A 24,894-nucleotide genomic window follows, 5' to 3' on the forward strand; every position below is an offset into this window, starting at 1 on the left:
TAGTGCTCGCCTTGGCTTCTGGACCGGAACTTGGCAGATTGACCTTTTTGGGTCTAGTTGGAATCATTGATCCGCCACGAGAAGGCGTAAAAGAAGCTGTTAAAGTTCTCAATGGCTCAGGTGTAGCTGTGAAAATGATAACTGGAGATGCCTTTGAAACAGCTTTGGCTATTGGTAAGCAAGACATGGAATACAGCATTTATTTATTTTCTTTTTAGAATGGAATGCCCTATTTGATCCTTACCTTGATTCCATCTTAGATAATACCTTGATTCCATCTTAGATATAGATGAAGCTGCGCTGAAAGGTTCGGGTTGGACACAGCAAGGCTGCCTTCTTCTAATCTAACCCAACAGTGCAAAAAATTCCCATGCAACACCACTATTTTCTTAATTACAAATTGCTTTACCCTGCTCATTTAACAAGTCAGAGATCTTCAACCATTTGTCATCTGCATGATGTGATTTCATGAAGGGAGAGGCTAATCATTTCAGAGAATGCAGATCTCTTTCTCCTCCCTTGCCAACTCCAGAGAAGTCACATGTCATGGTCCTGCAACCTTTTGAGAATCCAATGTCAACAGCAAAAAATAAAACTTTGCTGGATCGTAGCTTTGTTTTTATTCCGGATTTCCTTCTCTGAAGTTCTGAAGAAGGTTGCATGGATACTTCTTTCCAAGAGCTCCAACAGAGTTAAATCCAGCTCCAAGCTAACATCCTTGGCTGCTTCCTTGAGATCATCTATTGGTTCTTTCACTCAAGAGATGCAGCCAGAGAATCACACAGCAAGGAAAAGCCTAGAGGTATCCAGAATGCCTCGATCATGAAAGGACTCAGAAGAGGTCCAATTTTGAAATGAAACACTAAAAATGTGGCCCTTTTTGAATCATAATGAGCCATTTCTTAATGTGCACGTGGTTTGTACAAGTTAAACCTACCATTATGTGCTTAATGAATTTCTTTCCTTGCAGGGAAGAACATTGGTCTTTGTAATGGGAAAATGAACGCTATGTCTGGGGAAGAACTGGAGAACATTGATGACTCGACGCTGTCTTCAAGAATCAAAAATGTAACGGTGGCTTGAAGGAGTCATGAGAATATATGGGATTGGGCAACTCTTCTCAAACAAAATCACGGTCTCATGTACATCTCTTCTTCCCCGCCTCCTCCAGGTTTCCATCTTCTTCAGAACAAGCCCCAAACACAAAGTTAAAATTATAAAGGTATCCTTCAGACTGTAAACTCTAGAGTGCCAAGATTTTTCTCTTGTAATGCAATTCTTTTCCTTGAAATGATTCTGCTTCTTGGTGATCTCCCCTTAATGTATGAAATAACTGCTGACTGCAAAAATTAAGATTCATTCTCTTCCTTCGTTTTTCTTGCAACTCATTCTGAAACCAAGGATCTATTCATTCTTCGCTAACAATCAGGAGGGAGAGACCATCACTGCCTAGCTGTTCAGATAGCGACAAATGAAATAATTCCAAATTAGGATGCATTTATTTTGTCACTGATTCACTTACAAAACTCAAGACTGCATCTTTTAGCAGTAATAAAACCAAACCGTTGCCTTTTATTTGAGCAAAGGAAATTTCCAACTCTGTTCTACTTTCTTAAGTAGTGAATTAACAACGAACTGCAGGAAAAAAAAAATAGACTGAACTTGTTAGTAAAAACATATTGTCGCCCTGGTTGAATTATTGCGGTTTTCTTTGCCCGCTGGCTGCACCAAGGGGCAAGTAACTTTTATTTGTTGTTGATTTGAGACGTGTAGGTTAAAAGTAAGCACAGTTGATTAGCTCAGAAAAACTCCCAACAACTAATCCACAATCACCTTGTTCCAGTTTATGACAATCATAAAGGGACAATCAGATAATTATTTAAATAGACCTGCATATAAACAGCCTCTTGGCTAATGTGGAATTAAGGCATCGATATGAACGTGGTTTAGCTTGATTCTAGCAATTATCTTTGCATGAACATTTATCCTTGGGTTTATGGGCAAAGTAATCTCTGATAAAGAGATTTAAATAGATCACAAATCTTACTTTTTTAATTGGAAGAATTAATGCTTACAGTTTCTAACAGCTGACGTAATATCTGTGTACATTTTAGCACCAATAACCTAAGATCCCTACTCTGAACATTTAGGCTCTTTTCTTGATGTTGAATGTCCTTGACTTATGACCATTATTTAACAACCGTTCAAAAGTTATGACCAGGCAGCAACACTAATTTGGATTAGAGAATGGATATTTTTAAATAATAAGAGAACATTAACTCTAGGACATGATCTACAAATTGGATGGCATGCCATTTTGTGGGAGAAGAAAAATAAGACATATCTACATGTTAAAAACATTTAATTAGAGATGCATAAATAGAGATTTGGCAGAAAATTAGGAAAAAAACACTATATTAAGATACCAGGCTGACTTTCAACTATAGAAGCAATGATTTACCCAAATACTTTGGATAGTACTAAAATGATCAGGTACAATCAACTATTAGATAATCAAGAAAACTTAAAGACAAACCAAAAATTGAAGGAAGAAGGAATAATGATAGATTGGTGGCCTTATTTGCAGGTGCAAACAAAATACAAAAAAGATATAGAAGAATTTAGCATAGATAAAATTCTGCAGGAAATTGACAAAGTTTTATTAGAACCAGAGGAAAAACGTATATCCAAAATATATAATTCCCTCCTAAAATCTGATAAAGAAGAGGAGGCAGTGAAACAAACAATGATTGCCTGGGTGAAAAATTTTGGATACAACATACAACTAGAGGATTGGGAAAAACTTTGGATGAAAAATTGTAAATTAATAATGGCAGCCATGTACAAAGAAAATCTCTACAAAAGTTATGATGGCACTGAAAAAAGTGACGTATGACCGGAACTAATACCGTGGCAGTGCCCTGGGGTGACAAGATCCAGGGGCTCTTGCCAAGCGAAGTCAATGAGGAGGGTAGCCAGATTCCCTTAATAACTTAATGTGATTCATTTAATGAGCGCAGCAAACAAAGGTCATAAAATCAGGTGTGACTTACTGAACAACTGCACTGCTTAGCAGATGTTCCGGTTCCAACTGTGGTCGTACGTCAAGGATTGTCTGCAATTTAAATGGGCTTCCTCCCCCCCCCCCAAGTCAAAGCTTCTGTCCACCAGGTGAAGGCCAAGGTTTAAACTCATCTGTGACTTCCGTAGGCTTTGCAAAAGGCTGGGGCCATCGTGGGAATGACAGGGGACGGAGTGAACGACGCTGTGGCTTTGAAGTCTGCCGACATTGGGATCGCGATGGGACGGGCAGGCACGGATGTAAGCAAGGAGGCTGCAAACATGATTCTTGTGGATGACAACTTCTCAGCCATCATGTAAGTGGTTTGTGCCAGAACTGTTTCTCTGACATACACCCTTCCTAAAACTCCTTTGATAGCAATGGCACTTAGGCTTATATACCACTTCACAGTGCTTTACAGTCCTCTCTAAGCGGTTTAGTGTGTCGTGCCTCTGGAGGAGTCTGAATCGGAGGAGGAAGACAAACAGCTGACGGGGAGTGGGAGTGTGGCTCCATTGGCTGTGGAGGAAACTGGGGAAGGGCTAAGTCTGACTGGACAGAGCAGGGGGGGAGGTAGAACAAAGGAGAGGGAGTTCAGAGGAAGACCCAGGCCCACCCCTTCTTCATCCTAGGGCACGCAGGGAGTTATGGGGGAGAGAGCAACGTGGGTTGCATGGTTTATGGGGGAGGAAAGGGCCCCGATTCCCTTCATTAGCCACACCTGGGAATGAGAGTTTAAAAGAGATGCAAGCTGAGTGTGGTGTCTGCTGGGAGCAAGCATGAGTTTATCTTGTGTTGACTTTGCTTATCTCTGTTCCTGGCATCCTCCCAACTGTGTTGAGTTATTGCCATGCCTTCACGTCTGGAATTCTTGCTCCTGCCCTGCCGGAGTAATTACCTCATTTTGCCTTGATTGGACTTTAAGTTACAGTTTTTGTTGACACATTTTGGACTTGATTCTCTGCAGCCAAAGGCTGTTCCTGGGAGAGTTTTTTCTCCAGCCAGAAGGTAACCAGACATTGGGGGCAAAGCCGGAGCTAATAAAGGGACTCCTACTGATTATCTGTGTTGCCTTTGTGCCATCCCCCTTTGAGTCATCACACAGTCGTCACTTCCTGTCTGGACTGAATACCTTGCACACAGATTATGAACAAAGTATCTCAGTTTCGGCAGGATTTTCGTAATAGCATTAGTACTTAATCTTATATGCCGCTTGCTCCCGACAATTTGAATCCTCATTTTATTGACCTCGGAAGGACGGAAGGCTGAGTCAACCTTGAGCCGGTTGGGATCGAGCTGCCAAACTGATGGCAGATGCCAATCAACAGAAGTAGCCTGCAGTGCCGCCCTCTAACCATTGCGCCACCATGGGTCACTGATGTTAATGTGCAACATCGAACAGCCCACTGAGCACTCCTGAGTGTACACTCATGCCCCTTTTTTCCACTGAAAAAGAAGAGGGTAGAATTGGCGGAAACCTAAAATGGAGGCTAATTGCTGTGATTAAATTTCCCTCTGGTTCCTGGGCAATGGTAATAAAACCGAGGCAGTAATGAACTTCGGTATGTATCTATGGAGATTCTCAATCCTCTAGATCAGGGGTCCCAAACCAACGGTCCCCGGACCAGTACCGGTCCGTGGATCATTTTTTACTAGGCCGCAAAGCTTGGGTGCCGCCATCTTGTTTCGACGGCGCTTCCGGGTTTTCAGTTGGAAAGCGGCATTTGGGTGCTCGTGCCTTAGTTTCATCGAAGGGGGGGCAGCTTCGAACAAAGAGCCGTCCCGATGGTGGTGGAGTCTCGCATTACTCAGGTACCGATCCGTGAAAGAATAAATAATCGTGAAACTGGTCCCTGGTTCAAAAAAGGTTGGGGGCCACTGCTCTAGATGATGGTTGTCTCAAAGGTGCTTTTTCAAGAGAAAACTGGACTGTTCTTTTTTTTTTATTTGAACACGTTTTGCTTCTCATCCAAGAAGCTTCTTCAGCTCTGCCCAGATGGTGGTCAGAGCTGAAGAATCTTCTTGGATGAGAAGTGAAATGTCTTCAAAGAAAAAAAAAAACCCAGATAGTCCAGTTGGGTCTTGGAAAAGCACCTTTGGGACGAACCTCAGAAGAGTGTATGAAATGACTTCAGGATTATTTCTGTTGAAATAAATATATAAAAAAAAATGGTTTTATTAAAAAAAAAAACAATGGATGATGTTCTGTCCAAGCTTAACTATTTAGATCCGAGTATGGACGTTGTGTTTTCTTCCCAACAGACACGCCATAGAAGAAGGGAAGGGCATATTTTACAACATTAAGAACTTTGTTCGATTTCAACTTAGCACGTAAGTCATGACAAAGAAGAAATAGAACGGAAGCTGTTTTTCAAAAAGGGCGGAGAATGTTGATTAAATTTTTTCTCCTGCTTTTCTTCCTATAGGAGCATCTCCGCTCTAAGTTTAATAACTCTGTCCACCATATTCAATCTGCCAAATCCACTCAATGCTATGCAGATCTTATGGATCAATATCATCATGGATGGCCCTCCAGCTCAAAGGTGAGGACCCCAGGATGAAAATTAGAACCTTCCCATCGCGAAATCCAGATCTGATTTCTTTCCGCTTCTTCCATGAAGACTTAAATATACAATTAAAATAGAACTCGAAAATTCCTGTCTGAAATTGGATATGAAAAGTGATTTTGAGGGAAAACTGGTTGATACCCGTCCTTTCACCAACTACAAATCTACCAAAGACAAATATACGCGCTCAGTATTTGTACAATGATCAGTTCTTTTGAAGTTAGAGTTTATAGAACTATTATCAAATCCCTTTCTCTTTTTCCCCCCAAAGATTCAGACAATTACGAGTGAAGAGATTATTTGTAGCTGACGATTGAATTGTGGGTCTTTGGTGCTCTCTGAGCTTGGTGGTTTTCTTGCAGACATTTCATGACCCAACTAGATCACATCATCAGTGCTAGGACCGTGTGCTAGCAGTGCTGATACCTAGTTGGGTCATGAAACGCCTGCAAGAAAGCAACCAAGTGCAGAGAGCACCAAGGACCGCATGAGTAAGACGATATTACAACTTATTTTCTTTATAAGTGGCATTTCAGTATCCCTACTTAATATCCAAGTTTGGCACTGTCCATATTTGGTCCGCTGTAGTCTAACATGCCTTAGAGATTCAAAATCTATCCATGGCCATTTCCATAGTAAATATAAATAACCAGTTAGTCTGTTGTTTATAAAATAATGTCATTATTATTGTTGTTGTTGTTATTATAATTATCATCTTTATTATATAGTTTGGGGGTTGAACCAGTAGACAAAGATGCCATCAAAAAACCTCCAAGAAACACCACGGATACAATTCTCAGCAAGTCCCTGATCCTAAAAATTATCCTTTCGGCAACCGTTATCATCATAGGGACCATTTACGTCTTTTGGAAGGAGGTGAGATTGTAGGTAGATCATCCTAAGACCCTTCCTGGTTCCATCACCCTTTTGTGACTTTTTTCCGCCTTTGATGCAACCAACTCAGAGAAGGAGTCTTGGCTGCTTGGCTCAGGATTTGCATTCTGGATGAGGAATGCATTCTTCAATTGGTTGAATTGGAAACTCCAGATCAGCTTTTTTTTTTTCTTTTGAAGACATGCAAAAGGTTTTCTCAGTAAAGATGTAAGATGCAGGTGTCTTATGAAGATTCTCAGTCATCTAGATCAGGGTTGTCCCAAAGGTGCTTTCTCCAAAGGCAACTGGACTTCCTTGGGTTTTGTTTTTTTTCCTTGAAGACGTTTCGCTTCTCATCCAAGAAGCTTCTTCAGAACTGAAGAAGCCTCATGGATGAGAAGCGAAACGTTTTTCAAGCAAAAATGAAGGAAGTCCAGTTGCCTTTGGAAAAAGCACCTCTAGGTTTTCCTAGATGATGTTTCAGCAGTTCTAAATAGGCCCTACATCTGTTGGCACTCTTCAGGTGACCCCGAGGGCGCACATAAATCTCAGTGACTCTCAGAGTGCCAACGACCAGATGAGTGCAAGGAAGAGAAATCCTTCCCTTCTCCCACCATTCGGTCAGAACTGAAGATGCTTCTCGGACAAGAAAGGGAAACATCTTCAAGAGGAAAAAAAAAAGCAAATTAAGTCTAGTTGCCTTTTTAAAAAAAGCAACATTGGCACTTTTTGCAGGTGGAAATTGCACAGAATGGCAAAATTGGGCACATTTTGGGGCATTTTAGGCTTTCATCAACCTGCTGGTGGCTTGTCTGTCAACAGGTGCAGATTTAAGCCCGTGATATTTATATGGTTTGGCACGACTGCCTTCCTTCCAAATCTTTCTTTCAAAAGAAGGGCAACCCGTTTTCAAGGTGATTGTGACTTTGTCGACAAAAGGCTCATTGTGAGGTGGGAGGGGCTTTGATATGTTATGCTGACACTCGATTTCTCCTCTTCCTCCCCCTCCTCTTTTTCAAAGACACTTTTTTTCCACCTTGCCTTTCCAGCTTCCGGAAAGTGGCATAACGCCCCGGACGACAACAATGACTTTCACTTGCTTTGTTTTCTTTGACCTCTTCAATGCCCTGACCTGTCGTTCTCAGGTGAGAGTGGAAGCTTAATTCAGCAGAGCCCATTGAGAAAGGAAAGGCTTGGCAAACTAGGAAGGTGCGCAACGTTTTAACAAGAGCCGGCTTAATTTTTGTTTTCCTTGGGGAGAGAAGCCGCGAGGAACTGCACCGCACTCCTTCCCTTAGCTTAGCCCTGGTGGCTCAGTGGTTAGAATGCAGTATTGCAGGCTCACTTTGCTCACTGCTGACTGCCAGCAGTTCTGCAGTTCGATCCTGACCGGCCCAAGGTTGACTCAGCCTTCCATCCTTCCGAGATGGTTAAAATGAGGACCTAGATTGTCGGAGGCAATAGGCTGACTTAAAGAGGGCTGTAAAGCACCCTGAAGCAGTATGTCAGACTAAGTGCTAATGCTGTTACGAAAATCCGGCCGAAGCTGAAATACTCTGTTCATAATCTGCGTGAAAGGTATTCAATCCAGACAGGAAGCTACTACATACTCCCACTGAACAATTTCCCTCTGACTGTTGTGCCGTGACCTCCCACCATCCAGACCCAGGAAAACAAAGTCGATTGCTTCCTTTCCTTTCTTTCTTGTGGCTAAGTCTTACTGAACCTAAAATACTGTGTGCGTGAATGTATATATGTGCAAAATCGTGCATGTGCGTCGATACACATACACATATAAGCTTAAATTGAACGTTATGAAGTTATAGCATCAAAAATACATATTTGTGCAACCAGCTTTAAAGTAAAAATTCCATTTTTAAAAAATTCACCTGTCAGACTCCAACATCATCTACAATTGTTTTTGTTAGGAATGCTACTGTATTATGGCACAATGGTTATAACCCTCTTTTCGGTAAACTCAAGGTTGCTGATTGGAAAAGTAGGAAAGGAGCATTATTTGCAGAGATAGAGGGAGAGAGGGAAGGAGAAGGAGGGGGAGAGAGAGGGAGGGAGAGAAAGAAAGATCTTTCTTGGAGCTACTTATTTTTCCCTGGTTCTGTTTCTTTTAATAAGCCCAACAGCCTCCTGTTTTAGTGGTTCTCCAGTCATTTGAGGTAGATTTCTGGGCATGAAATAAACCTCTTGGGGTGAATCTGTAGCAAAGCATTAGTCAAACTGGACTGGAGCATTGAAGATAAGCTATGGAGGGTGGGTGAATCCTTTAAAATCAAAGCAGAAACAATTTAGCAGGAGTTACTAAATTGATGGTTTCATACCTTGCTACCCTCAACAAAGCGTCACTGCACCTTCGAAAGAATTTGAAGAAGGAACTGCTAATTTTTTGTCTCAGTCAAAAAACAACAACGTTAAAAGGCTAATTTCATGCACCCCAGTAAATCGTGGTTTGCTTTAACTCAGTTGCTAAGAAAACCATAATTTACTGCAGCCCTATATTGTACTAAGCCCTATATTGTACTAAGCCGTAGTTAAACAAGCATGCTTAGCTTCATATAACGAAGTAAACCAAGCAGATTCTGGTTTGTTAAGATACATATACCAGGCTATGCACATTAAATATGTCTGTGCATTTAAGATATCTGAAGGGTTCTTTTTTTCCCCCCTTTCTAAATACAAAACAGCAAATTGGCACTTGCAGGAGAAATGCTAAATTCATTCAAAATTCTCTCCTTGAACTTTCTTATTGATGCCAACAATAGTAAGAAAAGCACCTGGTTCAAAAATACCTGCATTGACGTTGCATTGATTTGCTGTTGATTACCTGATTTCATTAATCATCTGATTTGCTAAAAAAAAAAGAATCTACTTTGAACAAAAAAAAATCAGACTGGGCTCCCAGAAGGAAAAAAAAAAAAAAAAAGACCAAGTTACTTATTGAATGATCTGATCTTCCTTTCTCTCCTCCAGATGAAACTGATACTGGAAATCGGTCTTTTCCGAAACCGCATGTTCTTATATTCGGTGCTGGGTTCCATTTTGGGTCAAATGGCTGTAATTTACATCCCCCCCCTGCAAAAGATCTTCCAGACAGAGAATTTACGAGCGCTGGGTAAGTCATGGAACTCCGCTTTCGAAGGAGGATTTCAATCTTTCCAAATAAAAGGTTTTAAGATTATATAGAAATTCCAGCTTCTCAGCATCGGGAATGGAAGAGAGCCAGCTCGCTTCCAAAATTGTACGTCTTTTCTTTCCGACAAGTCTAAATGGCAACCTTCAAAAAACGTGAACCGTGAAAATCACGAGGATCCGGGGGATACATTATCCTCCTCTGGGGGCAAAAAAAAAATTCATTGCCAACCCTTTATGTCATAAAATACTTCTAGGGTCTTTTTAGAGTTGCCAACAGAAAGGGATCGGGGAGCAGTGGGCAGCTTCCATTCCATAAATGTTTTCAAAGATCGCTTCTAGGTGACCGAAGTTTCTGCCGCACAAAATTTTAACTGGAGAATATGATTGATGACTCTTGGCTATGGATGTGTCCCATTGGAGAATATGAATGATGATACACCCAGGAGGTGGGGGGGAAAACCAGGGTCAAAGGTGACAATGAATGATGTATCTCAGAGTCAGCTGCACCCAGGTAGCGCTGGCATATTTACTCCAAATAAATCTTCTTTAAGCTTTGGAAGTTGGTTCAAGAGTCATGATTTAAATGGGGGCAACTGCCGGAACCCTGACAGCTATTTTCATGTCAATGTCCTTATGGCTCCCATTAACTGTAAGAAAATAGTCCTCCAAAATGCAGTTTCAATAGAAGCGGAATACGGAGAGGATCCTCAGTTGCCAACTAATGACCCCTTGGGTGTTTTGCTTCCGTCTTAGTAACCCTGTCGTTTCCTTCTCTTGATAGACCTGTTGTTCCTCACCGCCCTAGCGTCTTCGGTCTTCATCCTCTCGGAACTGGTCAAAGTGTGCGAGAAATATTGTTGCAGGTCCAAGGCAGATCACAAACCACTGGAAATGGCCTGACGAACAGAGCACGCCTTGTGTCAACGATGTGAGGGCAAAGACCGTGGGGCATGGGGCAAAGGAATGGTCAAAATAAAAGACCAAGTAGCCCTCAGCTGCATAATGGATTGGGGAAAAAGACGTTCAGGAGAGACCCTCCCTAGTTTCTCAGGCTGTAAAGGAGATGGAAGAAGACGTGTCTTTCCAGACTTGAAAGGTTCTGCCAATGTAGCCTCACAACACAGTGGAATTAGCTCATCGGGTTGTGAATGATTCCTATCTGGTTAACCTGGCATGGTTTGGAACCGTGCCCTCCAATTGGGTTCAAAGGGAATATCACATCCCGGAAATCCCCTGGGAGTAACTTGAGTCTCTTCTTGAGTCTTGGAAGGTCCCTGACTCTTATCCCAGGCTGATCTGGTTTTCTGATCACCAGCCATCCGGTCCCGCAAAGTTAAAAGGAAGCCTGGATTCCATCTAGTCATCTGACAATTGGGTCCCCCTTCAAAACAGATATCAAAGTTGAGGGATTACCTGCCTTTATTTATTTAAAGATGTAATAAAGACACTTGTTCATAAAGTCTGCCTCGGTGTCTTCTGGGGTTGGGTGAATGGGGTATTGCAATCTTGGTGTTCAATTAGGATTCAAAAAAAAACCCAACAGTGGCTGGATTCACACATTTAACAGTCTGCTTTGTTGACGCCTCACGAAGTTGAAAATTCACAGCCAAGATTTGTCTCTAAAAAAGACTCAGGCCGAACATGATCCAATTGTTTATATCGGTGCGATTAATTCAGATATGAAATCCTGATTTCCGGATATTGCACCTCAACAGACCCCCAAATATGCTTTTACGGAGCACTTAAATTTTCCCAACAAAATACGGATCGTTTTACATGGAAAGACATTGAGTTTCGAGAACTCTTGCTAGCGAAGTGGGGTCCCTCCAAGGAATATTTTTCCACCAGAAATCTGGAAGTCCCCTTGGGTGGGCTTGCACCCCAAATAAATGTGAATAATGTGGAAAGAAGAAAAAGGAGGTCCTGACTTTAGAACAATACACGCCCAATCCCTGGGGGAGGGAGAAAAAACTGCAGATCATACGTCCAAAGTTTGTAAAGACACCAATTGTTATTTAACCGAAGCTCAACACGCTTAAGAGATGGAGAACGGATACTGATGTGTGGAAAATAGAAAGCTCAGAAGATGGTCCAACAAAATCCTGGTCAGACTTGGGATCTCAGTTGTTGTCTTCTTCATCATCATCATCCTCAGGTGGTTTCCGAAACCCATCACTCTGGCGGCTTTTCCCCATCATCTCTAGCAAAGCTTGGGCCTCTGGATCAGCGTCTAAGATGCTCTTTGGGCCTCTTCCCTAAAGCCAAACCCAGAAGAGAGGTTGGAATAATACAAACAAGAACAACAACCACAGCTGAAGGTGGGCAGATCTGGGCTGTAATCAGCTCTGACCGACTTTGACCCTGAAACCAGAGCCAAGAAAGTTGGGCTGGATTCCTTGCCTGTCCTAGTGCTTGGCAAACGTGGAAAGGTTCTGCTTTGACCAGATCGGTGAAACCGGTTTGGTCAGTGACACAGCTGCCAGAGAAAGCAAATTTACGTCCGTTTTTAAGCGGTAAGTCTCTTGGAGCTGGGGCGCCACGGGGGAGGAAGGAATCCAAGAGCACTGGGTCGTTGGGTTTTTTTATTATTCAAGTTGTTCAAAAGAAAGAGAAAATGCAGATCGAGATAAACAAAGGCTCCCGCTTGCGTTAAGATCTTAGAAACCGAATACCTGAGAATTTAAGAGTCGATATCCGGTATGAACCTATCTGCCTTGCTAGGAGTCGAGCTCCACGGATGGGAAGAAACTGAATATGCACAGCATTGCTAAGCCCAGGTTAACAAAACACCTCAAAGGGCCAAGCAGGTCAACCATGCGATAACTGAAGCTGATAGTCTGGTTCGCTCCAGGAGCCAAGGTTTAGATATACCCAAAGTGTTAAACCACAATCTAACACTTTAATCTAGTATCGGTGCCTAATTAGGAGGCAGTTAAACAGGGATAGACCTGGTTAGAAGGAAAATAGAAAACAACCAGGATGTTCCAGGCCTTTAAATCTATTCTGATGGAGGAGCAGAACGTAAATAAATCCTCGTTGTTGTTGGCCAAAATTATGTCCCCTAACCTAGGATGTGCAAGAGTTGCGTTCATCCTGGAAAAAAACCAATTGGCGCTTACATCCTCCTTGCAACCACAATCCCATCAAAAGCAGCTGAAGTCAGACATGCTTGAGGAGGCCTCTCTGATGTCTACTTCCTCCATTCCCTGTCAATCATTCTGCCCTCTGTTCATCCTGTTTCTCTCCCGCGGGCCACCAGAGGCACCAAGGACACCACAGAGCTCCAAAGACCCCATTTCCCCTCCCCCGTCTTCTCCTTCTAGCTTGGTCATGTGCTTGGTTGACTTCCATGCAACCCAACCTTGGGGATCTTTTCCATCTTCTGCTGCAGGACCCCTTTGGCTTCCCCCCACCCCACCCCCCAGGCGCAAACGAGAAGCTTAAACCAACTTTTGACTGATGGGATTTCATGCCCTACTAGGGAGCAGCCAACTCCTGACCCAAACAGGAAGTTTATATCACCACCTAAGGTGGTTGTGCTGGGTGTGGTGAGACTTACATTTTTGGCTTCCGGGGGCTCTCCCACAGCCCACACCTCCATGGAATCCAGCAGGAAGTTCTCCTTGGCCGACAGCTGAGGGCTGTTGTAGGTGGTACAACGAGGTTTGGCTTTGCTGTGGCCTTGGCCAAAGTTACTGTCCACCCAGAGGCCAAAGTATTCGTGTTGGCCTCCCATACCCTGGAAGGAAGAAAAAAAAAATATGCAGGCATGTGATCATGTTTGTATTGGAAAAAATTAAGAGGATGCAAGAATGAACCTCCAACCAACGGACACACCTGCAAGGATTACAGGTAGTCCTTGACTTACGACCACAGTTGAGCCCAAAATTTCTGTTGCTAAGTAAGACCGTTAAGTGAGTTTGGCTCATAAGTCACCTCTTTCAATGCCATTGTAACTCTGGCCACTAAATGAAAGATTGTAACTTGGGAACTACCTGTAATCCATTTTTTTAAAAAGAGCTAGGAGCAAAAGCCCTCTCCTGCAGCTGGATATGCTTCAAAAAGGATTGAGAATAAACGCTTTTGACATCTGCTACTCATTAAAGCAGCCTCTCTGTGAGCTACAGCTGATTTTATGGAAGTTTGGGCACCTTGTCCTCACATCGGCAAGGACGCTGGAAGTCAGCTGCCTCAACGAACAGCAGAGAGGGCTTGGCATTTGCAGGAAGTCCAGAATGTGTCTTTTGACTCAGGAGTCTCCAACCATGGTAACTTTACGACTTGGGGACTTCAATTCCCAGAATTCCTCAGCCAGCCATGCTGGCTGAGGAATTCTGGGAGTTGAAGTCCACTTGCTGGCTGAGGAATTCTGGGAGTCCACCAGTCAAAAAGTTACCAAGTTTGGACACCCCTGTTTGGACAGTATTCACACAAAGCATACGTGGCTGTACAAGCCATCGTGGACAAAGCCTTGGGGCCAAAGCAAACTCAGACGCCCCACTGTTTGTTACTCACCAGTCCATTCGGCATGGTCTGCTGCCCGTGATTGAGGTACATGTAGTGGTTGTTGTAGCCGCTGCAGGTGAACACCGCCAGCGAGGGAGAAATGGAGAACAAAAAACAGGTGTCGTTTCCTGTAAGCAGCAAACGAAGGAAGAGTTACGGACCAGAGAGAGGAAAACAGACAAGATTCACCCCGGCAGAGCCTAATTGGGGAAAAGTGAAGTGGCTAGTCCTCATTCATTTCCCATTTTAACAGGAGAGCTAGCTGTTTGGAAGCTTCTTCTAAGAGAAGACTGCCACCTCGTGGATAGCAACAGCCGTCACACTTTTATGTATGCATGGGTGTTATCCACTTATCTCACTAAAACTCTCATTTTGTGCTCTCAAGAGAGCCCAAACGGTACATTGCACGGCAACGATTTTTGAACCAACGTACTTAAAATCTGCTAATTTAATGCATGAAACATCCGGGACAATTGTTTAGAACTTTATATGGTCTAATCCGGGTGTCAGCCACCCGTGGCTCTGGAGCTGCATGTGGCTCTTTGGACCCTCTGCTGTGGCTCCCTGTTGGGTGGTCCTACCACTGGCTGGCCCCTCCCCTCCCAGTCACTCCTTGCCTGGCCTGAAAAGGTAAAACACAAAAAACACAAATGAGAGGGAGGGAGAGACCCCTTTCCCACAGAAAACACCGGGAGCCACAAAACCTGGGTAGGCGTGGCCATGTGACTGGGTGGGAGTGACATCAAGTTGGCCACGCCCACCCATGGTTTGTGGCTCCCGGTGTTTTCTTTTCCGTGGGAAACTGGTCTAAATGGCTCTTGGAGAGTTTAAGGTTGCAGACCCCTGGTCTAATCTGTGCACAATTCTGCAGACTGGGGGGTGGGGGGGGGCGCACCTTTCTTCACCTCACCTTGAAACTTCAAGGACCTCACCTTGAAACTGAGGCTTCACCTCCCAGGAGCAAGAGGAAAACCCGCCAAAGATGTAGCCATCGGTGTCCTTCAGGACCAAGAGGCAGGGCCCCTTGCTGACAATATGTCCGCACAGCTGAGTAAAGCTCTCGCCGTGAATCCGGGAGGCGAAAAGCAGCTGCCACTTGTCCCGAAGCTCAGAAGGCAGGTGGGAATTGAGGTAGGTGATGGAGGCGAGGTCGAGCAGGCTGACAAGGGCCGTCCCTTGCAGGCCTCTGCATTCCGGCAGGAGGCAGAGGGTCTCGTTGGCTTCGTCGGAGAGAGGCCGCAGGAGAAGCAGGCCCTGTTGAAGCACCACCTTGAGGAAGGTGGAGATCTGTGGGACTCGGAAAAGCCAATCCTCCATGCTGTTTTGGTCACAGGTGGTATCCAGGGCAGAGGCTCCCTCCATCTTCTTCCCCTCTGAAGCAAGAGAGAGGGTGTTACACCACGCATAACAAATATCAAGCTTTCTCTACATCAGAGGAGTGGACTTCAACTCCCAGAATTCCCCTAACCCTAAGGTAACATCTCCCTGCCTCAGAGTGGATTCTTACAGGTAATCCTCAACATATGACCATAATGGATCTGAGGGGCTGCCACAAAGAAGAGGCAGTCAAGCTATTCTCCAGAACCCCTGAAGGCAGGACGAGAAGCCATGGGTGCAAACTACACAAGGAAAGAAGCAACCTAGAACTAAGGAGAAACTTTCTGACAGTGAGTACAGTGGAACAACTCGCCTCCAGAAGTTGTGAACACTGCATGTTTTTAAGAAGATGTTGGATAACCCTTTGTCTGAAGTAGTATGGGGTTTCCTGCCTAAGCAGGGGGTTGGACTAGAAGACCTCCAAAGTCCCTTCCCACTCTGTTGTTCTATTCTCTCTGTGGAATGGAGCCTGGAATTTTCATCGTTAAGTCATGACCGTTGTAAACTGAGGCCTCCCCGTGACTGACACGATTTTACACTTTTTCTTTGTAAAGTCGTAAAATGAACGCAGCAGTCCTAAAGTAAACCCATCCCAGTTATTCGTTCCTATGGGTGTTTTGTTTTGTTTTGGGGGGTGCTTTTTTTGCAAGAAACCGATCAAAAGGACTTAAAACATCGACAAAATATTTCCTGAATACCGCAGGAAATAGAAAGGGGGTGTGCTGCCACCAAAATTCCAGAACTGGGTTAAAAGTACATGTGGATGGGAGTCCGCCTTAACCAAATATATATATAATACGTAATACCACAAGCGCTCGCAAGCTCACCTTCAGACTTCAATTCAGAGACCAGCTGGGTAGCCAAGGCTTTGATCCTAGCGACTGAATTATTCAGCTTCTTTAATTTCCACCCTTTCAGCAGCTTCCTGTAGCTCAGCACGTGAATCACGGAGCTGATCAGATCCCCTGCAAACTTCAAAGAGTTAACAAGGGGTTTTTAAATGGTCCTGGGTGATCTTGCTTCTAGAAACAACATAAAGGACCGAGCAGTGCTTATCTGAAAAGACCTTGGTGACTTTATTGTGTTTTTAACTTTAATATTTTAACCTTATTTTAGTATTTGAAGTGTGGCTTTACAGGCAGCTGTTAGGTATAAGCTGGCTTGACAAAATCAAAAATGAGGAGGTTAGATAAGCTGCCTGGGAAAGCCGCCAAGGGAAATCATCAAAACCATTAAAAAAGTTATGAAAGTCAGAATATATCGAACATGGGATGGGACATCTTCTGACCCAAACCTTGTTCTAAGAAAACAAACACCAAATGGAGGTAACAGCAAAACCTTTCAAGGATTCTTTACGAATTCCGTTCCTTCTTGGTTAAAAGGCTGTTGGCCAAGGTTGTGAAAGGCTGCTAAGAACACTAGATAAAGTTCCCAAGAACTATTTCAAACACAAAGAGTCTCCAAACACAAACTAAGAGAGTCCGAAAGTCCACCAGGCTTGAGTGCAAAAACTTATTTGCTTCCTGCAAAGAACTCCGGTTTCTCAGCTGGCTTTTCTCTCTTAAGGGAGGGGCCATTACCTTGCAGCCTTACTCCCGAGTCACGTGTGCTGCTGCAGCTGCTCTTTCCTACGAGCAGTCCTGTGCGCATGCGCACTTGGCACAGGCTCCTCGGGGGCCTCTTCATTGCTGCTGCCAGCCCGCACAATCTCCGAAGGCAGCACCCCATTCCCTGATAGTCCTGCATCACACGCAGGCCCCTCATCTGAGTCCTCGCTCTCCGAGACCTCAGACGTCCACACCTACTGCCGGCGAACCACAACACAACACCCGGAAAAACACACCCTATTTCACTTAATCCTCCAGGGAAAGATTGAAGGCAAAGAAGAACATCGTGGCTTCAAAATCTAAGGGACACGTTTGGACAAAACTCAACAGCATTTTTTCGTGTGGCTGTTGGTAAAAATAGGATCGCCAACAGGATCGCCAATGTCCAATGACGGATAGGGCACAAGAAGAGGAAGAATTATATTTTCGCCTGCTTTATATAAACTCTAGGTTTGCTGATGCTTTATTGAAAGGCGTATTTGTGTCTCTGTGGCGTTTTACTAGGGTTGCGTAGCAGTGACCGCGTGAGAGAAGCTGTGTGCTAAATAAATAGACCTCACCTTTCCCCCTGAAGGCAAACGAGAGGTTGGTCTGCTTACCTCTAGGACTTGGCTTCCTTTCACCGTCTTCTGAGCACCTGAGACCATCTTCAAGACAACCCCACTTTTTTCCTGGGCGTTGCCCTTGAAGAGGGTGGACGCAAACACCACAAATTGCTCCTTTGATACCCAGGGGATGGCCTCCTGGGAATTATGGGTCTCCTGGATGCTTCTCATCCCATTGTACAGTCTCGTCACCATTGATGGAGGCAGGGCATCCTTGACGTAGGCCTAGGAAAGGAGACCAAAGAACTCAAGAAAAGTACACCTGGTCCTTATGTCAACTAAAAAAATGCTCCTTTGGTCTTTTTAGTTGCCAGCAGAAAGGGAGTAGGAGAAAGCAGCGCATTCCTTAAATGCTTCAGATAAATGCGAGGCAGCCGAAGCTGTTGGCACGCAAAATTATTACTGGAGAGCATGATTGATGACACTTGGCTATGGAGGTGTCCCACTGGAGAAGATACATCCAAGGGGTGAGGAGAAGATCAGGGTCAAGGGGGAAATGCATGATGTGTCTCAGAGTCGGCTGCACTCAGGTAACGCTGACATGGTCACTCCTCATAAATCGGGTTTTTTTTTAACTCATGATTTGAGTGGGGGGTGGATTTGTTGGCGCCTTGACAGCCAGCCGATTCCAAGACACATCATTCATTTCACCCTTCAACTTACAATGGTTTGTTTACTGACCATTCGAAGTTACAAAGGCACCGAAAAAAGCGACTTATGACCTTATTCACAGCCTCTCCGTGGTTACGGGATCAGCATTCAAGCATTAGGCCACATTTATGACGATCGCAGGGTCCCCCTCGAGGGGGGGGTTGTCATGTGATCCCCTTTTGCATTCTCCTGATGAGGAAATCCAGATTCACTTAACGACTGGGTTACAAACTTAAGACGGCTGCAGCGAATCACTTAAAACGGTGGCATCAAGAGACGTGGTAAAAGGGGGGAAAAAATCACTTAATGGATACCTCGCTCAGCAGCAGAAATTTGCAGTCGTAAGTCAGGGACCAACCATAAGGAGTGGCTTACCCTGTCCTCAGAAAGAGCAAAACTTTAGAACAGCACCTCTGAGGAAGAGTAAGGAGTATTATGTGAATTTCGCTGCCTTGAGTCACTTATAAGATAATGAAGGCAAGGAAAATAATAATAATAAATAATAAATTTAATCATAATAAATAAATAATACAATAATAATAACAACAATAATAAATTTACTGGATTTATTTATTTATTTATTTATTTATTTATTTATTGGGTTCATTAATTAATTTATTTATTTGTTGGGCTTATATTGCCGCCTATTTGCTCATGACGCCTCGAGGCGGCTTACAGAATGTAAAACCATATTTAGAACAAACACACACACACACACACACACAAAATAAAAACTAACAAAAAGACTCAAATTATTCAAGTACAATAGAACAAAATCTGGAAAAAAAATAAAAATAAAAAAAAATCACCCCTCAACTCCCACTTACCCCCACCCCCACCCCGCCCTGCCCCGGCGACAGCAGATCACGCGGTCCATTTGATGGGCTCCGTCCCGCTCTGGGTTCCCCAGGCCCGCTGGCTTACAACCCCAAGGGAAGCCGCCTGCCCGTTGCTTACTCACCTTGAGGGCTTCCAGGGTCACCCCAGCCTGCGCCTTCTTCCCCATCTTCGCGGCGACGTCCTCGTCCGCTCCACGTAAGGCGCTGAAAACGCCCTCGATGTCCGCCAGCTCATCGGGAAGAAACCTGGAAAGGTGTTTCTGGTAAGAGCCGTTGCTTTCCACGTTGCCCATTTTGTTTTCCTTCGGCCGGGGGATGAAATCCTGGGAGGGATCAGAAAATTAAAATTAAATTAAAATAAGGAGAGAGGCAAGGAAGCTTATGTCAGCAAATTCGGAGGGACTCAGCCTTGCGAGGACACGGGGTGGGTGGGTGGGGGAATAAGCAGAGGAAGAAAGGAGAAGGCTGCAGAGGGACACGGAGACAGGCGGCCTTGAGGAAAGGTATTCAGTAGCCATTAGGTCAACTCCAGCTGAGTCCGCCCAGGGAGGAGGAAGTCAAAGAAGAAAACTCTTGAGATGGCCCTGCCCCGAGGAGGGGAAGGGAAGGGGGAGAGAAGCAAGGCCAGGCTTTCCAATGAAAAGAAGGACTCAGGATGACACGATATAGAGCAGCGGTTCAATATCTGAAGGGCTGCCACAAGAAAAGAGGTCAACTTTTTCTCCAAAGCACCTTGAAGGCAGGACAAGAAGCAACGGGTGGAAACTCATCAAGGAGAGAAGCAACCTAGAACTAAGGAGAAATTTCCTCACACTGAGGACAATTAATCAGTGGAACAACTTGTCTCCAGAGGTTGTAAATGCTCCAACACTGGAAATTTTTAAGAAGAGATTGGATAACCATTTGTCTGAAGTGATGTCGGGTTTTCTGTTTGAGCTGGAGGTTGGACTAGAAGATCTCCAAGGTCCCTTCCAACTCTGTTATTCTTCCTTTCCTTTCCTTCTTTTCCTCCCTCTCTTTTTATTTATTTTCTTTTCTTCTTTCCTATCTTCATTCTTCCTCCTTTCCTTTCTTCCTTTCCCTTCCTTCTTTCCTTTCATTCCTCCCACCCTCTTTTTATTTATTTCCTTTTCTTCTTTCCTGTCTTCGTTCTTCCTCCTTTCCTTTCCTCTTCCTTTCCTTTCCCTTCCTTTTTTCCTCCCTCCCGCCCTCTTTTTACTTATTTCCTTTTCTTCTTTCCTGTCTTCGTTCTTCCTCCTTTCCTTTCTTCCTTTCCTTCCTTCTTTCCTTTCGTCCTCCCACCTCTTTTTACTTATTTCCTTTCTTTCCTACCTTTGTTCTTCCTCTTTTCCTTTCCTTTCCTCTTCCTTTCCCTTCCTTCTTTCCTTTCCTCCCTCCTCCATCCTGTATTTTTATTTATTTCCTTTTCTTCTTTCCTACTTTCATTCTTCCTCCTTTCCTTTCCCCTTCTCCCCTTCCCTATCACTGGGTTTTTTAAAGAAGGGACTGGACAGCCATTTGTCTGAAATGCTACATAGGGTCTCCTGCTGGAGAAGGGGGCTGGACTAGAAGACCTCCAAAGTCCCTCCCAAGCCTGTTATTCTGTTACGTTATATGACCCTGTTGTTATTAAAGCCTGCAGCCACAACCACAACCGCACGGAGCCCTTGTGCAACCCATTTCCCTGACCTGAAGCACCTCAAAGGGCCGAAGGAGAAATCGGAGGAAAAGGATGTTACAAAAGGCTTCCCGAAAGCTTGTTCTCTGCGAACGCGGACAAGCGTCAGAAAGCCACACAAACAGAAAAGGTTAAAGATCTGGTTCTGTGACGGGTGGTCCTCGACTTGCAACCAAAATTGGGACCAGAACATCTGTGGCAAAGCAAGGAGGTTGTTCAGTGAGCTGCATGCAATTTTTACAGCCTGTTAAGTGAATTATTGAAGCTGTTAAGTGAATGACACGGCTGTTGAATGAATGCAGAGCCTTGCTTGCTGGAAGCGGAGAAGGTCATAAACCAGCAGTCCACCAGTCTTAAAATGGCCAAGTTTGGAGACCTCTTGTCATAAATGGTGATTATTTGACCTCAGGACTCTGCACCTATCTGCTGTTTGTCAAAAGGGAATTAGAGATAGTCCTCAACATCCAACAGTTCCTTTAGTGACCATTTATAGAGTTACAACGGCACTGGGAAAAGTCACCTAGGACCGTTACCAAATTAACCGTATAAAGCCAAACGGAATACAAAGTCCACACAAGATTTAATCCAAACAGAGTGAACGACTTTGCTTCCTGCAAAGATTTCTCTACCTTTGCACTTCCTTTATCCCTTAGGGGAGGGGCAATCACCTCCCAGCCTTACTCCCAAGTCACCCCTTTCGTTTCAGTTGCTCTCGCCTTCCAGCAGCTCTGTGCATACGCACACGGGAAACAGGCTCTCCTTGTTCCTCTGCCTTCCTGCTGCCAGACTCCAAAGGCTCCCGAGTCAGCACCCCACTTCCAGGAGGTCCTGGCCCCATCCCTGCATCGGATGCAAGACCCTCGTTCACGTCCTGTACAGACTCCCTGACTTCCTCACTGTCCGCCATTTGCAACGGCTGCTGGTCAACCACAACACTGTATTCTGCATCAGGGATGAGCCACTATGGCCCCTTTATGACCTGTGGACTTCAACTCCCAGAATTCCTTGAGCCAGCATGGCTGGCGTTAAAGCCCCCAGGTCATAAAGAGATGGCAATTGCCCACTCCTCTTCTGAATAAAACCCTCCTTTTGAAATGGCTGCCCTTAACTTTCATGGAGACCAGAAAACTTTTGCTACACACTCGGGCATCACTATACCACTCTCTTGTGAGTCTCCTTTTTCCCATTTAGGGAGAAAAGAAAGGATTTATTCTTTTTTTTTCTGTCTCATACATAACTCAGAGTAAAAGACCGGGGGAAGAAAAGAAGGGGGGGGAAAAAACAAGCATGAAACATGAGTTAGTTTGTTTTGTTATCAAATTCAACAAGTTCCAGCGACAGATATACAGATTCTAAACCATCAAAGCCTCCCAAAAATGAATTATTTAGCAGCCCCAAAACATTTTTTTTTTTAAAAACCACACAGGAAATATCAGGAGTCATAATAATATATCATGCACAATGAATGCTGCCTACTTCGGCTTAGCACAATGAAACCAATTTTCTGACAGCTTTCCAGAAACAAGAAGGCATTTACCTGTTTTTATAAATAAGGGTTTCCACCAAAGTAATGGCTTTTTCTTCTTCTTCTTCTTCTTGATGGGATGTGACTCCCGTCAACGTTTGCCCAGAATGTGCAGGAATCTTAACGGATGAAATACGGGATCCTTTATTTTCTCATCTCGTCAAACAAGCGTGTCTTGGACGGTGGTGGTAGACCGATGTTCATGGAGCAGGAACCTGGTTAAAGAAAAGGGGGGAAAAAAACAGCCTTTCTAAACTCATCGTAAGATACCAGGTTTAGCGTTCTGATTTTAGGCAATATATATAAATAACGTTTGCTGGTGTTCAAGCTATTTACGCTTCTCCTGGGTGGCTGCACCAATTTCCTAACAGATGTGGAACTGAAATCTGGAACCTAGCACCTGGGAGGCAGAGAAAACAGAAGTTTTTAAACTTGGCAACTTTTAAGGGGGGTGGATCCCAATGATGGTTGCAGCATCCCAGAGGACCATGCAGTGATGGGATTCGGCCAGTTCGCACCAGTTTGGGAGAACCAGTTAACTTTCTGAGCCGTTTGATGAATTGGTTGTTGGAAGAAATCATTAGGGCAGAGAACCGGTTGTTAAAATTATTGGAATCCCACCACTGGGGGGGTCACGTGATTTGCAGCTTCTGCACGCATCTTCCAACAAGCAAGGACAATGGGGAAAACTGGATTCACTTAATGGTGGCCCAAGTCATTTAAAAACTGGAGTGATTCACTTAAACCGTGGCCAAAAAAAAATCATAAAACCAGATGCAATTCGTTTAACAATTACCTGGCTATCTATCATTCTGTTTGTATCTTATCTATACCTATATGCACATAAATACACATTAAAAGACCCTGGTTTTTGAGAGCTGCAGAGTCCAGCTTCTCTTTGCCTTTGATGAACTGAGCCGCCATATATATATATAAAATAAATATAAATTATTTGGCTTGAGATCTTTGCTAAGCTTCAATACTAAAAATACTAAATACTAAAATACTAAATACTAAATATATTTAGTATTTGGGCAAAGCTGGCATTTGAACTCGGGACTATTAAGGCCACATCCTTATATCATAAATATAATAAAAATGATACGTTAACAACTACACACAAAAACATTTTTAAGAGGAACAGGGCTGCCCAACGCCTCCAACCCTTTGGCTCCCACAAACCAAACCCAGCTTTCCTGCAAAAAAGAAAAACGTATTTATAAACAAACAAACAAATAGAAAAATGTTATGTTTACACGTTTTAAATCATTTTTCACTGCTTTATCGCAGACCAGAGTAGCCCCGTAGGGAGACAAATTTAGCAAATAAATAAAATCTGCCAAAAAAAGAAAGCAAAGGGAGAGAAAGTCAGGGGAGGCAAGGAGTGCCTTAAGCAAACAGCCCAAAGTGCAAGGAGAGGCAGGGAAAAAAAACAAAAACCAGTGAGCTGCCCAGGACTTGGGCAACGAATGCAAGCCGGCCTACTTTGCAAAGTTGTTGTGCAAAGAAAAAGAAAAAAAAAGAGATGGAATCTTCTTTTTTATTTATTCTTTTAAAAATGCAGAGAAAACATACCTATTTGGTCTAACCCAGCTGGAGAACTTGGACAAGGAAGGAAGCTAGAAAGAAAGAAAGAAAGAAAGAAAAAAAAAAAAACCCCAAAGCTCCTCCCTTTATATTCATGATGTATTAATATTCATGAGGCTCATGAATATCAATGAGGGCCACCCACCATGCCTCGCGCTTCGCATGAATAAAGGCGGTCCCGGGCGGACTCCTCCCCTTCCGTCAAGGCCGAATGTTCGCGGCAGCCCGCCGCCTCGCTTTGTAGGCACGGTGCCGGAGGCCCGGAGGAGTCCCCGCCGCTCGATTTCCCTCAGCGGCCTCGCCGTTCCAAGGCTCCGCCCCCTCGCCCCGCCGCCCTCAGCTCCGAGAAGCCGCCGGCTTGCGGCGCCTCCCCTGGGCCCGCTTGAGTAACAGAGCACTCAGCCAATGGGAGCGGAGGGGGGAGAGAATAAACGTTACGTCACTGCCTCCGTCATTTATAAGTCTTTAAAGGGCCTCAAAAAGCGGAATTTCTATGCTGCATCAGTGCCATTCTAGGCATCGGCAGCTCAGTGGTAAGAAACCCTCCTGGGAGTTTGTGCAGTCATGCCGGAAGTGCGAAGGGGCTGACTTTCTAGATTTTTGTGCTCCATGGTGTGGAGCTTTGAGGAGATGCGTTCCGAAGCGAGCGCCCTCTTGCGGGAAAGAGCGTCTTTTCAGCTTTCGTAACCACCCCTCCTAGGGGCGAGACGGGCAAAAGCCTCAAAAAAGGCGTCTTGAAGTCGCTAGTTCGAATCCTGTTTCTGCCCAGAGGAAGCATTTTAATTTTTTTTTTTTAGTATTACAATTTAGCAGGTGTAGGGATTAAGGCAGATAATTTTATTTATTTTATTTTTCCTGGAGATTTTATTTC

General features: G+C 44.2%; 2 protein-coding genes across 4 annotated transcripts in view; one reads left to right on the forward strand and one right to left on the reverse strand.

Moving 5' to 3' along the window:
• The window catches only part of ATP2C2 (ATPase secretory pathway Ca2+ transporting 2), a 31,948-nt gene extending 20,841 nt beyond the window's left edge, over positions 1 to 11,107 (forward strand). For both annotated transcript variants that reach the window (XM_026713920.2, XM_087940717.1), the window contains exons 18-27: positions 4 to 174; positions 971 to 1,068; positions 1,172 to 1,222; positions 3,211 to 3,377; positions 5,324 to 5,392; positions 5,488 to 5,604; positions 6,357 to 6,504; positions 7,551 to 7,646; positions 9,487 to 9,628; positions 10,430 to 11,107. In XM_026713920.2, coding sequence (XP_026569705.1) covers positions 4 to 174; positions 971 to 1,068; positions 1,172 to 1,222; positions 3,211 to 3,377; positions 5,324 to 5,392; positions 5,488 to 5,604; positions 6,357 to 6,504; positions 7,551 to 7,646; positions 9,487 to 9,628; positions 10,430 to 10,548 — 1,178 coding nt within the window. In that variant the 3' untranslated portion in view covers positions 10,549 to 11,107. The remainder of the gene's footprint in view (positions 1 to 3; positions 175 to 970; positions 1,069 to 1,171; positions 1,223 to 3,210; positions 3,378 to 5,323; positions 5,393 to 5,487; positions 5,605 to 6,356; positions 6,505 to 7,550; positions 7,647 to 9,486; positions 9,629 to 10,429) is intronic.
• Positions 11,108 to 11,640: 533 nt separating this feature from the next.
• MEAK7 (MTOR associated protein MEAK7) lies at positions 11,641 to 24,639 on the reverse strand. Of its 2 annotated transcripts, none has more exons than XM_026713921.2 (9): positions 24,169 to 24,639; positions 22,449 to 22,651; positions 19,356 to 19,556; positions 17,738 to 17,968; positions 16,359 to 16,503; positions 15,087 to 15,527; positions 14,164 to 14,282; positions 13,208 to 13,387; positions 11,641 to 11,903 (listed from the first exon to the last, which is right to left on the reverse strand). In XM_026713921.2, the coding sequence occupies exons 3-9, from the start codon at positions 19,524 to 19,526 to the stop codon at positions 11,769 to 11,771; spliced, it is 1,422 nt and encodes a 473-aa protein (XP_026569706.1). In that variant the 5' UTR covers positions 19,527 to 19,556; positions 22,449 to 22,651; positions 24,169 to 24,639; the 3' UTR covers positions 11,641 to 11,768. The 2 variants fall into 2 exon arrangements, with proteins under 2 accessions (XP_026569706.1, XP_026569707.1); XM_026713922.2 differs by having other exon boundaries at positions 24,012 to 24,342.
• Between the last annotated feature and the right edge of the window lie 255 nt (positions 24,640 to 24,894).

The sequence above is a fragment of the Pseudonaja textilis genome, chromosome 11 (genome assembly GCF_049901715.1).
Source record: "Pseudonaja textilis isolate UNSWEBS1 chromosome 11, rPseTex1.2, whole genome shotgun sequence".
Classification (NCBI taxonomy): domain Eukaryota; kingdom Metazoa; phylum Chordata; class Lepidosauria; order Squamata; family Elapidae; genus Pseudonaja; species Pseudonaja textilis.